Source organism: Gymnodraco acuticeps, unplaced genomic scaffold (assembly GCF_902827175.1).
Source record: "Gymnodraco acuticeps unplaced genomic scaffold, fGymAcu1.1, whole genome shotgun sequence".
Lineage (NCBI taxonomy): Eukaryota > Metazoa > Chordata > Actinopteri > Perciformes > Bathydraconidae > Gymnodraco > Gymnodraco acuticeps.
This window is the reverse complement of record NW_022990271.1, coordinates 4673951-4689723: the sequence shown is the minus strand read 5'-3', so window position 1 is coordinate 4689723 and position 15773 is coordinate 4673951. Positions and strand designations below refer to the sequence as shown.

At 40.6% G+C, this 15773-nt stretch overlaps 2 protein-coding genes across 3 annotated transcripts; one reads left to right on the top strand and one right to left on the bottom strand.

The window, feature by feature from the left end:
* Positions 1-7148: 7148 nt before the first annotated feature.
* On the bottom strand, positions 7149-10215 carry LOC117549283 (proteasome subunit alpha type-4-like). The gene is made up of 9 exons (XM_034221051.1): positions 10089-10215; positions 9605-9630; positions 9473-9515; positions 8980-9142; positions 8774-8851; positions 8362-8450; positions 8016-8146; positions 7594-7717; positions 7149-7378 (listed from the first exon to the last, which is right to left on the bottom strand). Exons 2-9 carry the CDS (start codon positions 9605-9607, stop codon positions 7224-7226), a joined length of 786 nt encoding a protein of 261 aa, XP_034076942.1. The 5' UTR covers positions 9608-9630; positions 10089-10215; the 3' UTR covers positions 7149-7223.
* Positions 10216-10776: 561 nt separating this feature from the next.
* LOC117549278 (solute carrier family 25 member 44-like) lies at positions 10777-14801 on the top strand. Of its 2 annotated transcripts, none has more exons than XM_034221044.1 (4): positions 10777-10880; positions 11894-12552; positions 12750-12877; positions 13104-14801. In XM_034221044.1, coding segments are annotated over exons 1-4 (981 nt in total). In that variant the 5' UTR covers positions 10777-10878; the 3' UTR covers positions 13296-14801. The 2 variants fall into 2 exon arrangements, with proteins under 2 accessions (XP_034076935.1, XP_034076936.1); XM_034221045.1 differs by having other exon boundaries at positions 10798-10996.
* Positions 14802-15773: the final 972 nt, after the last annotated feature.

The window sequence follows — 15773 nt, the reverse complement described above, 5'->3', positions numbered from 1 at the left end:
ACATTAAAGATTTTAACGCAATTTAATTCAAAAAATTAATTACCGCCGTTAACGCGATAATTTTGACAGCATTTATATATATATATATATATACATACAAGTTATAACAGGAAAACCACTTCAACCACTTATTGAAATCATGGGATTATGTAGAAATTGAAAAAGAGTGCATTGTTCCATTAATCATAGCGGATTTCAGCCTTAAAGTTAAATCAAATCACAAGTCAAGACAACAAACAACAATACTGATGAAGATGATTTTTTTTCCCCCCTGGCGGCTAGTCTCCTCTGTAAATGAAAACTGATGTAAATTGTATTTTTTATCTTTACCTGAGCTCTTTCTTTCTTTTGTTTTCTTGTGATAACATGTTGATTATCTCGAGATCACAGCTTGTTTTTTCGAGATAACAAAATAATTAACTTGTGATTATGACATAACAGCACCACAAATACTATTGCAAACACGACCAATGTATGCTTCCATAAATATTAAAGTGCACCAATAACAGATTAATGTATCACTTTAAAAACTAAAGAGGAGATGTTCCCTTATGTTTTCATCATTTTAATTATACTCCTTGCCATTATAAATATTGTGAATAGAATGTGAACATTTGAAAAAGTTGTATTCAGGGAGCGTGTCTACATGCACACAGGAAGCTACCCTTGAGGACATCAGGGTCATGACCTGACCACTGCATTGTTTCTGGGAATGTTTGCACTTTAAAAACTCAGGAGTTGATGTTCTACAATTATAAGTGAATTACACATGATGGCATTTCAAAATGTCAAACGTGCTGGTGGCAAAAAAAGAAAGTGAGAAAATACATTTGCTTTTCACATACAAATATTGTTATACTTGAGATGCCGAGAAGGAAACCGTGAAAAGATAAGCGTAAGCCATTTTTATCATAAAGAAAATAGTACTGAACAGTGAGCTGAATAAATAAAATAAAATCAGAAATGTCCATTTATCGATGGGTTATGCTGGAAGGGATTTGATTATTTATAAAAATGCTGGCAACTGCCCTGCCTTCATGTAGCTGTGGTGTCATATTGATCAATCAACATTCTCTGTTGCTGTTCACTGAAAGTAATTATCTTCAAACTCCTTTCTTTAAATCAATGGTTCCTAAAGTTAACCGCATGGACATCTTTTATCAGACATTTGTCCAATACATTAAATAATTTCAGTTGGGGACATATATAAAATAAAGGGTGTGGAGATTAGGAATGTGTCACTGCAATAGCATTGTATCAAAAGAGGCACAACATTTGACATGTTTAACCCTGTGGTTTAACCTAATAGTGGCCATGTCATTATAGCATGTGTCCTGCAGCATCAGCAACAGCTGTTTTCAATCCAGTCATGACCACCTAGTGTGTAACTGAGTGCCCAATACCAATTGCACAACGTTACAACAGTCACTCAGTTGCTGTCACATTTACCATCCGACTCAACTAAACACCCCAAAATTACATTTAACAAAAAATCACCAGCACCACTGACTGTTTGAGTATACAAACCCCACGACATAATAACCACAACAGCTCTAAGGCAATATACCAACTATAGCATGTTAATAAAAAAGACACGACATTTAATGTCAGTGACAGGACATTGTTGTGTTTTTGTTGCGTGTCGGTTAATCTTCATTGACCATCTGCTCAGTATTTCTTGCTCATTGATTGGATCTAATATATCTACAGGCTTTAAACAAATAAGTCATGGTGCTAGCTGTGCACTATTTGGATATAAAACATGATTTTCTTTTTAAAACAGAAGGAATAAATGTAACCAATGAACACTATCGCCATCAAGTGGTAAGTAAGTAGAATACATAACATTTAAATAAAGTCAAACAGACGGGAGACTGACGTGATGCTGAAACCAACACGAATGTTTATTCACAGCCAGACTCCATTAGGATCAATGTGACAGAAAACTGGTTTCATCTAGTCGCACCTACATTTGTCAGAAAAATAGTAATCTATTTATCTTTTTCTCTCTGGTATATACTAATATTGCCTTCGGTGGATATATTTTCATATATATATTGACATTCATATCAAAGCTAAAAGTAAAACATATTGTAGTAATACTTTTAATTCAAGTTTTTACTATATTTTTCCCATTCCATCAGAAATATGGCCAATATATAAATTATATATTAAACAACTTCTCAAACACAAAACGACAACACAGCATCTGTTTTTTGTTTTTATAATATAGCACCTTTCAACACAACGCAATTCAAAGTGATTTACAAAAATGAAGGACATTAAGAAAATGGCATTTAAAAACAGTCATTAAAAAGCAAAGATAATAAAAATAAACATTAAAAGAAATAATACATGGATAAAAGTTACAGTGCAGTTTAAGATGTGAATAGTTCAATTAAAAGCAGCGGCAAAAATAAAAGTCTTCAGCCTGGATTTAAAAGTAGTCAGAGTTGCAGCGGACCTGCAGGTTTCTGGGAGTTTGTTCCAGATATTTGGAGCATAATAACTGAACGCTGCTTCTCCATGTTTAGTTCTGACTCTGGGGACAGAAAGCTGACCAGTCCCTGAAGACCTGAGAGATCTGGATGGTTCATCATTTAGCAGGAGGTCAGAAATGTATTTTGCACCTAAACCATTCAGTGCTTTATAAACCAGCAGCAGTATTTTGAAATCTATTCTTTGACACACAGGAAGCCAGTGTAAAGACTTCAGAACAGGAGTGATGTGATCCACTTTCTTAGTGTTAGTGAGGACTCGAGCAGCGGCAGCTTTCTAATAGATTTTTTGGTGAGACCTGTGAAGACACCATTGCAGTTCAGTCTACTGAAGATAAAAGCAATTCGATTTTGACAGGATAACAACTGATGACTTCTAGAATTGTGTGAGTAACATTCTGTCTTTAGACTTCTCTGTTTCAGTGTGTGTACTCTGTATAAATGCTCTGTAGTTGATCTGACTGAAATTGTGATTTTAAATCTCAAAACCGCTACAGTATCTGTTTGGCAGAAACTTGGGACAAGTCATTTGACTGAAACCTTAAAACTGAACTAACTGACTGCTAGGGTTAACTTTGATTTAAACATTTGTAGAATAAGAGCTTTATTGAGTAGGTGTAACTGTATTAAGGGTTAAACTCATAACTTTATAACTTAGGGTTTAATGTAATTGTAAAACCATTGGGCCACTGAAAAGACAATAGCAACTCAGGAGGGAGCCAGTCTAGATTTCCTTTTGAGGGCCAACAGCTGCAGAGAGTTAACTAATTAAAGGGGCGTGGCCCCACATCTGTGAGAACTCAGCAATCAGGTGTCCTTTTTAGGTAGCACTTTCCTGGAGCGTCAGACAGACGAAGACATTAGAGTCCTGCTGGAGTCACGAGGGTGGCAAAGAGGAGGCAAATCCTACTTTGATTGAGCTAAGTATTGCTGGTGTTTTAATTTATTTGGTTGTTTAGCCCCTCAGGCTATAATCATGTGTATTTTCTCCATTCCTGTTCATGTGTCTTCTCGCAATTATCACTGGCCCCGTGTATCTCGTAATCGATATAACCGGCCTGCTCTCGTCTATCCCACATGCTCCACTGAGATCCAACATCTAGTTTCAGGCGGCCTGTGGAACTGCCAGTCAGCTGTTCCTAAGGCTGACTTCATCTCTGGCTACGCTTCCCTGCAGTCTCTGGATTTCCTTGCTCTCACTGAGACGTGGATTACTCCATTCAACACATCCACCCCAGCAGCTCTCTCCACAGCATATTCCTTCTCCCATACACCCAGACCCACTGGAAGAGGAGGTGGCACTGGTCTCCTGCTCTCTCCCAACTGGAGCTTTTCCCTCTTCAAGCTACCTAACTTCACTCCTTCCACCTTTGAATTCCATGCCGTCACAGTAACCCATCCTATACAATTAACCATTGTTGTTCTCTACCGTCCACCAGGCGCCTTGGGGGACTTCTTGGAGGAATTAGATAATCTCCTCTCACACATCCCTGAAACTGGCCCTCCCGCTGTACTTCTCTGAGACTTCAACCTCCAGAGAGGGAAGATAGACGAACTAACATCTCTGTTAACCGCCTTTGCTTTCTCACTGTCTCCATCCCCACCAACTCATAAAGCTGGCAATGTCCTTGATCTCATATTCTCAAGGAACTGCGCTACTTCTAACCTCTCTGTAAACCCGCTCCACACCTCCGATCACTTCTTCATTTCATTCTCTCTACCCTTTCCAAACATAACGAACTAATCTCTTCTCATCCTGCACCTGTCCGCCGTAACCTTCGTTCCCTCTCACCCTCTACCTTTGCCTCATCGGTGCTCTCAGCCCTCCCTTCCTCTGACTCGTTCCAACTCCTACCTCCAAACTCTGCTGCAGAAACTCTCCTCTCTACTCTCTCATCCTCTCTGGACTCTCTCTGTTCTCTCACATCTCGGCAGGCTCGTCAGTCCCCTCCTGCTCCCTGGCTAAATGACGCACTGCGTGCTAATAGAACCGTCCTTTGGGCAGCAGAGCGGAAGCGGTGGAAATCCAAACACCAAGACGACCTCCTAACCTATCAGGCTCTCCTCTCCTCTTTCTCTGCTTCGATCTCTCAGGCAAAAAGCACTTTCTTTCAAGATAAGATCCAATCTTCCTATTCCAATCCCAAACAACTATTTTCCATCTTCTCCTCCCTCCTGGACTCTCCCAAAGCCCCTCCCCCCTCCTCCCTTCTGTCAAGCGACTTTGTTAACCACTTTGAAAAAAAGGTTGATATTCGCTCTTCTTTTTCTGACTCACCTTTACTCACCACTGGGTCACCAGACCCTCCTTTCACCCACACACTGACCTCCTTTCCCCCTCTCTCTCCAAGTGAGGTTCTTACCCTCATTACCTCTGCCCGCCCTACCACCTGTCCTCTAGACCCTATCCCTTCAAACCTCCTTCAGACTATCGCTCCTGATATTCTACCGTTTCTCTCCCATTTCATCAACACTTCTCTAACTTCTGGTCACTTTCCAAACAGTCTCAAGGAGGCAAGAGTAAACCCTCTCCTAAAGAAACCCACTCTCAACCCGTCTGATGTTATAAACTACAGGCCTGTCTCTCTACTCCCGTTCCTGTCTAAAACACTTGAACGCGCTGTCTTTAAACAACTCTCCTGTTATCTCCATCAGAACAACCTTCTGGATCCGCACCAGTCTGGTTTCAAGGCAGGTCACTCCACAGAAACTGCCCTCCTTGCTGTCACTGAGGAACTGCACACTGCTAAAGCAGCCTCCCACTCCTCTGTCATCATCCTTTTGGACCTGTCTGCTGCATTCGACACGGTGAATCATCAGATCCTCCTTCGCACTATCCAAGAACTTGGAGTTTCAGGCTCTGCACTTTCCCTCCTCACCTCATACCCCAAAGACCGCACCTACAGGGTTACTTGGAGAGGGTCGGAGTCCGACCCTTGTCAATTAGCTACAGGGGTCCCTCAGGGCTCTGTTCTTGGTCCCCTCCTCTTCTCCTTGTACACAAACTCGCTCGGATCTGTCATTAGCCCGCATGGTTTTTCATACCACTGCTACGCTGACGACACCCAATTAATTCTGTCCTTTCCCCGCTCAGAGACCCAGGTCGTCGCATGCATCTCTGCTTGTCTTGCTGACATCTCTCAGTGGATGTCTGCTCATCACCTCAAGCTCCACCTTGACAAGACTGAACTGCTTTTCCTTCCGGGAAAAGATTGTCCCACTCTTGACCTAACAATCAACATCGGCACCTCTGTTGTTTCCCCGACTCAGACTGCAAGGAATCTGGGTGTGACCCTAGATAACAACCTGTCCTTCACTGCAAACATAGCTGCTACAACCCGCTGCTGCAGATACACGCTTTACAACATCAGGAGGATACGTCCCCAGCTGACCCAGAAAGCGACGCAGGTTCTGGTCCAGGCTCTCGTCATCTCACGCCTAGACTACTGCAACTCCCTCCTGGCTGGTCTACCTGCATGTGCAATCCGACCTCTGCAGCTCATCCAGAATGCAGCGGCTCGTCTGGTCTTCAACCTTCCTAAATTCTCCCACACCACTCCGCTCCCTCCACTGACTTCCGGTAACTGCTAGAATCCACTTCAAGACAATGGTACTTGCGTACCATGCTGCGAATGGATCTGCCCCTTTCTACATCCAGGACATGGTTAAACCGTACACCCCAGCACGTGCACTCCGCTCTGCATCAACCAAACGGCTCGCTGCACCCTCGCTGCGAAGGGGACCCAAGTTCCCATCGGCAAAAACACGTGGGTTTGCTATCCTGGCTCAAATGGTGGAATGAGCTCCCCATTGAAATCAGGACAGCAGAAAGCTTACACACCTTCCGGCGCAGACTGAAAACTCATCTCTTTCGACTCCACTTCGAGCGATAGAACTATTAACAAAGCACTTATATACTAATAAAGGACTGGCTTACCTAAAGCCAGTTGAGTAGCACTTGAAATGTTTTTGCTCTATGAAACCTGATGTACTTATATGATTGTTTTCTTCAAGTTTGTATTTTGTTGGTCGAACGCACTTATTGTAAGTTGCTTTGGATAAAAGCGTCAGCTAAATGTAATGGACAAGTTTTTCCAAATCCTGCTGTGTCAATCCTCGATATATTCTTAAGGTGATAGTAGGCTGATTTAGTAATTGTTTTAATGTGACTGTTGAAATAAATGTATTAATTTGAACTTGCTTGGTTGTTATAGTGTTAAAGCACTGCATCACAATTACAATATTCTAATAAAGCTGTAGGCTCAATGATAAAATTACAAATTAAGAATCCAAGATTTTTTATTTTATAAATGGGTTAGTAAAATTACAAAATCAAAAAAGGTGTTGTTATTTTAGATTTACCTAACACATTACTGTAAAGGTGCATCCACTGGATGGACAGCTCCATCATGTGGCAAATAAAAAAAGTTGCACTCGACAATAGGTGCTCGAAGACATGGCAAAATAAATATGTGGTTAAGTAATATATAACTTGTAGTAACTTAGCTACTGTTGAGTCATTTGTTATGTCTCACTTATTGGAAGAGATACGAGTTTTTTAAATTACTTTAAGAAAAAAAATTGTTTTGATAGGGTGAGAATAAAAACATGTACCTTAATTTTGTGACACCAGTACAGACAACACGTTCATAATTTCCAAACTTTTAATGTAAAAGACAAAACAATACAGGATTTGGTGACAGGAGAAAAAAAAAGAATGTTTGCCTATTTGTCCTTCTCCCTCTGCTCCTTGTCTTTTTTGACCTTCTCAGCCTTGGCCTCCTCAGCCTCGTGCCGCTTGATGAGTTCCTCGACTTCTTTATGTTTCAGCACCTTGATTTTTGTTTTCCCGTCTTCCCGTGTCAGGGTGGCAATCTCCACTGAAACAGTAAATGTGAAACAGCATTACGTTAGTGTATACATCAAGCTGTTGCAACTAAACACTCTCTGGCAACAAGGCAATAAACACATTCTGGTGATTAAATAAGTGAGTACCTGTTTCAGTACATCTAGACAGAAGTACAGAGCATACAGCATAACATTTAAAGCTAGTAAAGATAGTTAGCTGCGCCAATTTAGGAGTTTTGAATCTCACCTTTCTCCGCTGAGAGCTTGCTTACATCCATTGTTTTGTTCAGCACTTTGACAGCCAAAGCCAGGGCGGAGGACAGACTCATCTCACCCTCTTTGAAGTCCTGCTTCAACATGGACACTGCAGCCTGAGGCCAAGAAGACAACACATCAAACACCATACAGAGGAAGAACACAATAAACATTCACAATGATATATGGATACATGTATGGCCCATTATGTGTGAAGATTGCACTGGCATCTAAGAATTACTGGTTTAAGTTTTGCAGAGTAATGTGTCACATTAAGTTCTTCTTAGATTAGATCAAAAACATCCAATAAATTAATACAATGTTATGTATGCTATTCAAATTCAGGAAAACTTCCATATGACACTGCCTTGATCCTTTCATTGATTTCCATTATCTGTGTCATTTCAGACTTACAGCGCTGTTGTTGCCAATACAGGTTGCCTTCCAGCCTCCATAGTTGCCGCTGGGGTCGCTCTGGTACAGCTGGAAGCCGTAATGTTTATCCCAGCCCATGTAGAGAAGAGAGACACCAAATGGCCTCTTACCTGTCAAGATGAACCACAAACAGCTGTTACAGAAAGCCAAAACCCAACTGTACTTTTACACAAAAATTAGAAAGTGGTCTAAATATTCTTGTAGCTAACATGCACAATGGAAATGTTACAATTGACAATATGTTGCAGGAGATGTTTGATTCAGGTTCAAATACATAAAAGGTTACTAGCTTTAAACTAGTAAAGCAGACTACAGTGTAGCTCACCTCCAAACTGTGTGTATGCTTGCTTGATATCACAAAGGGCTGTCACCAACTGCTCGCACGGTATTGGCTCCTGGTACTGCAAAAGATACCTGAGAACCAAATAAACAGATCAGAGGTTAATGGCCAATGCGAGTACAAATCTAAAGTTTGTCCTTGCAGAACTGTATATTTACACCTTTTCAATTAAATATGAATGTTCCTGTGTTTATTGAAAGATTATGCTATGTTGTTTTCACTAGTTTAACCAGATACAATTAAAATAGTTTTGCTTAACAAATTTCTTCATTCATTATCCAACACCATGATCTCACAATACATGTACTGCTTCTGGCTGCGTAAGAAACAATTTAAAATAAATCGTTTTTTGGGACAAAACTAAAACATGGGTGTCAGGATTTCCTCTGAAACTCACCTCTGTGCAATAAGCCGCAGCTCATTTGTCAGTACATTGGCATCTGATGTGATCCCAGCAACACTGCAGGCCAAGTCGCTGAAAAAACAAGACCATAGCAAGATTATAGTACGTCAGACTGAAAAAATTATGACGAAGGTTTTTAATGGTATGAATAGGCCAAGCCGTGGGTGCTGAAAAGTATTTCTGCTGTTCAGATCACTCACTCATTGAGCTTGTAGATCTTCTCAGAGAAGAAAACCTCGTCCAGCAGTTTGTGGATGTTGCGTCGCTCAGCTGCTAACAGCACACCATCATTTGCTAGAATCCCCAGACATGTGCCAGCGTGACCGATCGCCTCCATCGCATACTCCACCTGATACAGGCGCCCTGTGAAATTCAGTCACAGAACTTTATTATAACACCCCAAACCTCGAAGAAACGTGTATCTAAAAACACAATGGCCAGTTAAATAAGCTAGACAACATTTTTTTGTAAAAGCAGTTAAACCCAACAGTCTAAACATCATAGAAAAGCATACCTCAACCAACATAACATTCAACTAGATTTAGAATAAATATCTTTAATAAGAAAACTTTCCATTTACCAAGATATTTAGCATACCAAGAAGCCACATTTATAGAGAAAACTGCATAACAATAACGAACAATACGTATACAAGTGATCCAATTAAAGTGATGGTGTAGATTCAAGACTTGCCTTCAGGGGAAAAGATGGTTGTTCGGGAATCATATCTACGAGACTAAACAAAAGAAAAAACTGGAATTAGCTGAGGAAAAGGGTAGCGTAATATTTTTAACATGCATTAAGATATTTATGACAGCTACTCACCATCTTTTCCCGTCACTGAAACTGTCCTGCAAAGTAAAACACAAGTTATAAGATGATAAGCACGACCAGCAGAAACCAAACAGTGAGCGTATAAACGTTTCAGTTTGTATTGATACCAGTTTTCATTTCATGTATAGGCTACTTGAGTAAATGTATCATTCCCTACAGTTTTAAAAGTATAAATTGTCAAGAAAGTCTCTGATGCTTTATTGGCACACAACTTTAACTCACAACAGTGAAAGTATATCCACTTGTATCTGTGCCTAAGTATCTGACAGCTAAGCTAGCTTAGCTAGTTGCTGCTGTACAGAATGAATCTGCAATATCTGAGCATGCTAGGTCGTTAGCATGCTAACCAGCTAGCTAGTTCATAATAAAGGAAGTCCTCTGAATGGTCAGAGTCAAAATATACCTATAGGCCTACTCTGAAATGGCGGTGGACTAAAAGCATTCTGCAGTACATATTAAAATATGAATATATTACCTTAGGTGGAATGGTCTAAGTTGGCGTAGTTTTCCTACAGAATAAGAGGTCCACTACTTTCAGTTTAATGTTTCCTCACACGCCGGGGTGCTGTCGAGATGAAGAAGCCCTCAGCAGCGCTACCATCCGGCAGGAGGATCGATCAGAAGGTAATGTCATAACCGATCAAAGTTAATGTAATAACATTGAATACAACTAATGATTTTAAATATGGGTGGTTAATAAAATATAAAAACGTAACTTATTGAACTATCTTGGATTTGTTTTAACATCAACAAAAATGTCTAATGATTTTCTTTGATGAAGATGAGACCCAACAGCAACTTTTGTAGTAAGTAGAGCACATACTGGTGCTGGGTCTGATGGTTGTATTGTATAATATTAAGCAGACTGGCGACACAGCGGGGTTTCCTTGGGCACTAGCCCATGTTGGTATGAATGTGAATTAGGCAGCTAAAAAATGTGTTCTCTTAATTTCAGGCTGTCGACCTCACACCTGTCCAGGGACTATGTGTAAAATAGCCAGGTATACGACGCCATGACCACACAAGGGCAAGGCAGGGTATAGCTAGTGTACCTATAATATATCATGTAACAAATTCAATTGATTGAATGAACTGAGAGAAGGAAATGTGCAGCAAGCATCCAGTCTGCCCGAAATCCAGAGGAAGAAGAAGAAGAAGCAGCTCTGCAATGTCATTGGTTGTTTCATCAGCATGCTGTTTGAATGGGAAGCGGAAGTTGACTGAGTAGTTAAAAGGAAGCTAACTACGTCGAACGTCCTTAGTATATGTAAGCAACTGTATGACGTTACTCAGAATTGCATTTTTTTTTAATCGGCCGATAACATAATGTTTTAAGTCAGACCAACTTTGTCCTGACCGTGTAATAAACATTTGTACGAAAAGGTAAGTGCTTGCTAATCATACCAATGCTAACGCTACCCGGTGCTAGCTCCTTGTTAGCTAAACACAAGTTTAAACCACTAGCACTGGCACATTTTATTATACGACTGGTGCGGTCTTTGTTCGACTTACTTTGTTGGCTTTCATACGTGTTATTGGTTAACCCACGGCTGCTCAGGGAGCTGTCATTTCGCTTCACACCGGCTGGGAACACGGTGTCCTCTGACCGGTGTTGCTGAGCCTGGGGTCATGCACATAATGCTGCATTTAAACTTAACTGGTGATTAGTTACTGGGTGACCAAGAAGAGCGATATTTGTATGAACACGATCATATTGTCGACATGCCTTAATGTTGTTGTATCTAAGCTAATTGGTTTATCACATCTTCGTGGTTAGCTTTTAGCTTGGTGTCTTGCAGCACGACCTTTGAACTCTCACTCATAATTGGATATCAATATTATTGCTCAAGGAGAAGTAGTTAACTATTTTAACATGATTGTTTTCACTGCAAAGTCAGTTCAGGTAAATAAGTAGTGCTGCTGTGGTACATGGTTGTACTCATAGAGAAAACTAGGCTGTTGTTGGCAGTATTAGAAATCTATGATCAATGACAATATTAGACCATTTATTGCATTAATGCAATTAAGCCACCAGCCAATATGTGAGTCATCTAATATCTAACCGCCGGATGGCAATGATGTTTTTATTTTTAATCTCATGGTAACTAGATTTGACCAAGATGCTTTAGTGCCCTCTTGTTCTAGAGAAGAAACCAAAAAACGTTACAATTTTCACACCTGATGTTTTCATTGGTTGGTGTCCAACTAAAGCATATCCCTAAACTTCCACTCTTAGTAAAACTTGTTTACTCACCACCTTGTTTTTGTTTTTGCTGTTAGGAATCAGTCTGATGAAGGGGCACCTACAGCTGACAGGATGCATGAGAAAAGGAACATCCAGATCATCGAGTGGGAGGACCTCGATAAAAGGAAGTTCTACTCTTTCGGGGTGTTCTTGACGATGAGCATCCGGGCCACCGTCTACCCGGCGACTCTGATCCGCACCCTGCTGCAGGTGCAGAGAGGCACGTCACTGTATACCGGCACCTTTGACGCGTTCTTCAAGATTCTGCGGGCTGAAGGTGTTCGAGGCCTTTATCGTGGCTTCATGGTCAACACCCTCACACTGATCTCAGGCCAGGCTTACATCACCACCTATGAGCTGGTGAGGAAGTATGTCTCCCAGTATTCTGATGACAATACGTTCAAGTCCCTGGTGGCGGGCGGCTCAGCCTCTCTGGTGGCTCAGAGCATTACTGTTCCTATAGATGTGGTCTCTCAGCAGCTGATGATGCAGGGCCAAGGGGAGCACCTCACCCGCTTTCGTCTCAATGCTGACAGTAAGAACTCAAAACAAATGTTCGGCCAAACCAGGACCATCATGTCTCAGATTTTTGCTGCTGATGGTTTCCGGGGCTTCTACAGGGGATATGTGGCATCTCTGCTCACCTATATCCCAAACAGTGCTGTCTGGTGGCCTTTTTATCATTTTTATGCTGGTAAGTGGCTGAAAAAATGTTTTCTCAACTATCATGCACAAAAAAGCTCTGTGCTAAGTGCACTTTCTCTAAATACTTGGTATGTCGTTTATGAGTACCGGTATGTCCTCGGTGAATGTGTACGACTGCAGTTATAATGAATACAACAGTTCTTGCCTTGTTGTCAATCAAATATCTGTTTGTGTAATGTTTAACAGAGCAGCTCTCTAAACTGGCTCCCAGTGACTGCCCTCATCTGATTCTACAAGCCATGGCCGGACCTCTGGCTGCCGCTACTGCCTCAACTGTCACCAACCCAATGGATGTGGTCAGAGCCAGAGTGCAGGTACATTTCCTTTACTGTGGATCCATCAGACAGTTTGACCCTGCTATGTTGAATAACCGATTCACGGAACACAAAATCCAGATTCTAATGTTTGAGATATGCCAATAGTTAAGCCATAAATGGCATGTTTGGCTACACAAATCTGAATGAATCGATGTAATTGAATGTACAACACCCAGTCCTAGGCAATAACGGTTTGTGGTTACAAATAACACATGTTTTTTAGGTTGAAGGGAGATCTTCTGTCATCGAGACGTTCAATCAGCTGATCAAAGAGGAGGGCTGTTGGGGGCTGACCAAAGGACTCTCAGCACGCATCATCTCGTCCACGCCCACTGCCATCGTCATGGTGGTCGGCTACGAGACGCTGAAAAAAATGAGTTTGCGACCGGAGCTGGTGGACTCGAGACACTGGTAGAAGAAATCTGCACTGATGACATATGGACCACGTGCCATTTTAGCCCTAATGAGACCTCATATAAAAACTCTGGATTTTTTTAGAGAACAACCTGGGGTACAAAATGAAATCAGGCCACTTCTGAATCACAGTACCGGTGTGTCGGACATTAATTATGTGATCATTCAAACATATTACTTGTAGATTCAAAACCTTTCGGCCATTAATATTCACACCAGATCCAGGTTCAGTTTGTATTGCTGCATAACATGGCTGGTGCTATTTAATGTACTTTAAAGGGGTGAATAACATGTTGCTTTTACACTGGAAGATGCAGACACATTTATCCAACTTTTAGACAATGGATTTTACACGCTTTACAATCATGTTCAAGCTTCTTTGCGGTGGAGGAAAGTGAAAGTGATAACATGTTTTTATCTTTGATAGTTTGTGCGACAGATTGCTGTTGGGTATGCATACAAATAAGAGACTGGTTTTGATCAGGCTTCAGAGAAAGGTCATTTAATGTATGATGACGCATTCACGTCAGAAGTAAACAGGTTTTCAAAGTGCTTGTTTTCCTCCACTTTGTCACTGGCATCTAAGTATATTTAATTACATTTTGCCTTTTAAAAAAAGATTTGCCTTCATAGTAGATGCAAGATGCAAAATCTGCTTTTTGTTTTTGCTGAATGTGCGAGAAGAAGAGTAGAGTTACAATCTGTGTGTCATGGTGCATTTAATTTACTGTTGTTTTGTACGCTACACAAACTGAGTCCAAGCAAGTGATTTGACAAATTCCACGCAAAACAGAAAAAATACATGAGTACAATATTTGATCAGCCTTTTTGTAACATACTAATATGCTGGCTGTTTGATATTGCAATGATCGCGCTGGTCAATAAATTATTTTGTGTACTGGTAGCTTCCAGGAATTGGAGAATGATTGAAGTTGTTTTGTGCAATATTCTAAATGTGATAGTGTATTACTTGTACATTGTGTGAATAATGTGATAAAGGAATGCATTATACCTTATTTATTTTCATTATGTATTTGGCGTTTATAACCACAGAAGTGTTCAACTTTCAAATGACCCATTATGTTTAAGCGCTTACATTATGTCAGTTATTTTCATCACGGACAAAGCTGAAGGGGGCGGTGTTAGTTTGATTGAAGGCAAATTCCTTTACCTGCGTTTGTTTAAAATGAAGCCCTGAACATCCTGTAATGTTTTCTGAAGTTATATATAAATCTGCTCCTAGGCCATGTCAAGATGCAACACCCAATGAACTCTAACTCTAAAGTCGGCAAACCTTGTTTGGAAAAGAGAATCCTCTTTAATCATTTTGACTAAAGTCTGGAATTTATTTCTGTAATTCAAAGTGTGATTTCTGAGATTAACCTCCTGTTAACTGTCTTGTAAAGATTTCACATTGCTTGTCATCCCACCATGTCGTGGTTCATCTATTTGGTTGATTAAAGTCACTGATTATTTACACATGTTCAAACAAAGCTAATGAACATTTGCTGCTTTTTCAAATTCGTATTTTTGACTGTATTGTTCGTTTTGTTGCCCTCAGGGAGTTCTTTTTTGCATTTAAGAAGCTCTGGGAGAAAAAATGGGAGCAGGTGAGTGATGCGTTTCCTTGATGTTCTCATAACTGTGGGGCGTCCATAAGTCTTATTGAAGGTGACACTGACACCAAAGGTCATCGGTCATGTTGTGTAATGAGGTGAAAGAATCCACTGAGGCTGATTTTGCTGTAAGGATGAGCAACATTTAGTATTAGTACCATTCTTCAAGCAATTTAAACATTTGATGATCAATACAATTTAAGGATGCTGGTGCTTGTAATATTATATAATTTTTCTTAAACATTTACAAAATCGACTCAGTATTTTTAAAAAGTTATATTTTTAGTTTGTCATTGCAAAGATTTTCTTAATTTTTCAAAAATGGTGGTGAATAAAACATACAACATATAAATCTATTAATTAAGTGGAGAAATGACTGCAGAATAAACACATATAACCTATGACATATGGTGATACATTTAAAGGAAGATTTCATAACCAACATTCATATTTAACATCCTAGTTTCTGGATGGCAGCAGAAAAGAAACATGCCCCTACATTTAAAGATGCTTGCACCAAATCTCCTGATGAATGAAACAAACAGGCTGACGGATCATGGTGGGATGACGGAGTGCTCCCTGCTCTGCATTCATTATCAGCCAGTGTCTGGAAGGCACTTTGTCAGAAAGATGGATGAGGGGCTGTCAGAGAGGAAACAAATCTGAGCTGGTCGGGGTTAGAGGAAGGGCCTCTCATCCTCAAGGGATGTGACGGTGGTAGGTAGGGGTGTGTGTGTGTGTGTGTGTGTGTGTGTGTGTGTGTGTGTGTGTGTGTGTGTGTGGTGTGTGTGTGTGTGTGTGTGTGTGTGTGTGTGTGTGTGTGTGTGTGTGTGTGTGTGTGTGTGTGTGTGTGTGTGTGTGTG

Coding starts and splice junctions, on each gene's coding strand:
- LOC117549278 (XM_034221044.1), top strand. Junction 12,553..12,749: donor TTTTTATCATTTTTATGCTG/GTAAGTGGCTGA, acceptor AATGTTTAACAG/AGCAGCTCTCTAAACTGGCT. Junction 12,878..13,103: donor TGGTCAGAGCCAGAGTGCAG/GTACATTTCCTT, acceptor CATGTTTTTTAG/GTTGAAGGGAGATCTTCTGT.
- LOC117549283 (XM_034221051.1), bottom strand. Junction 9,143..9,472: donor AACCATCTTTTCCCCTGAAG/GCAAGTCTTGAA, acceptor TGAATTTCACAG/GGCGCCTGTATCAGGTGGAG. Junction 8,147..8,361: donor AGCATACACACAGTTTGGAG/GTGAGCTACACT, acceptor TCATCTTGACAG/GTAAGAGGCCATTTGGTGTC.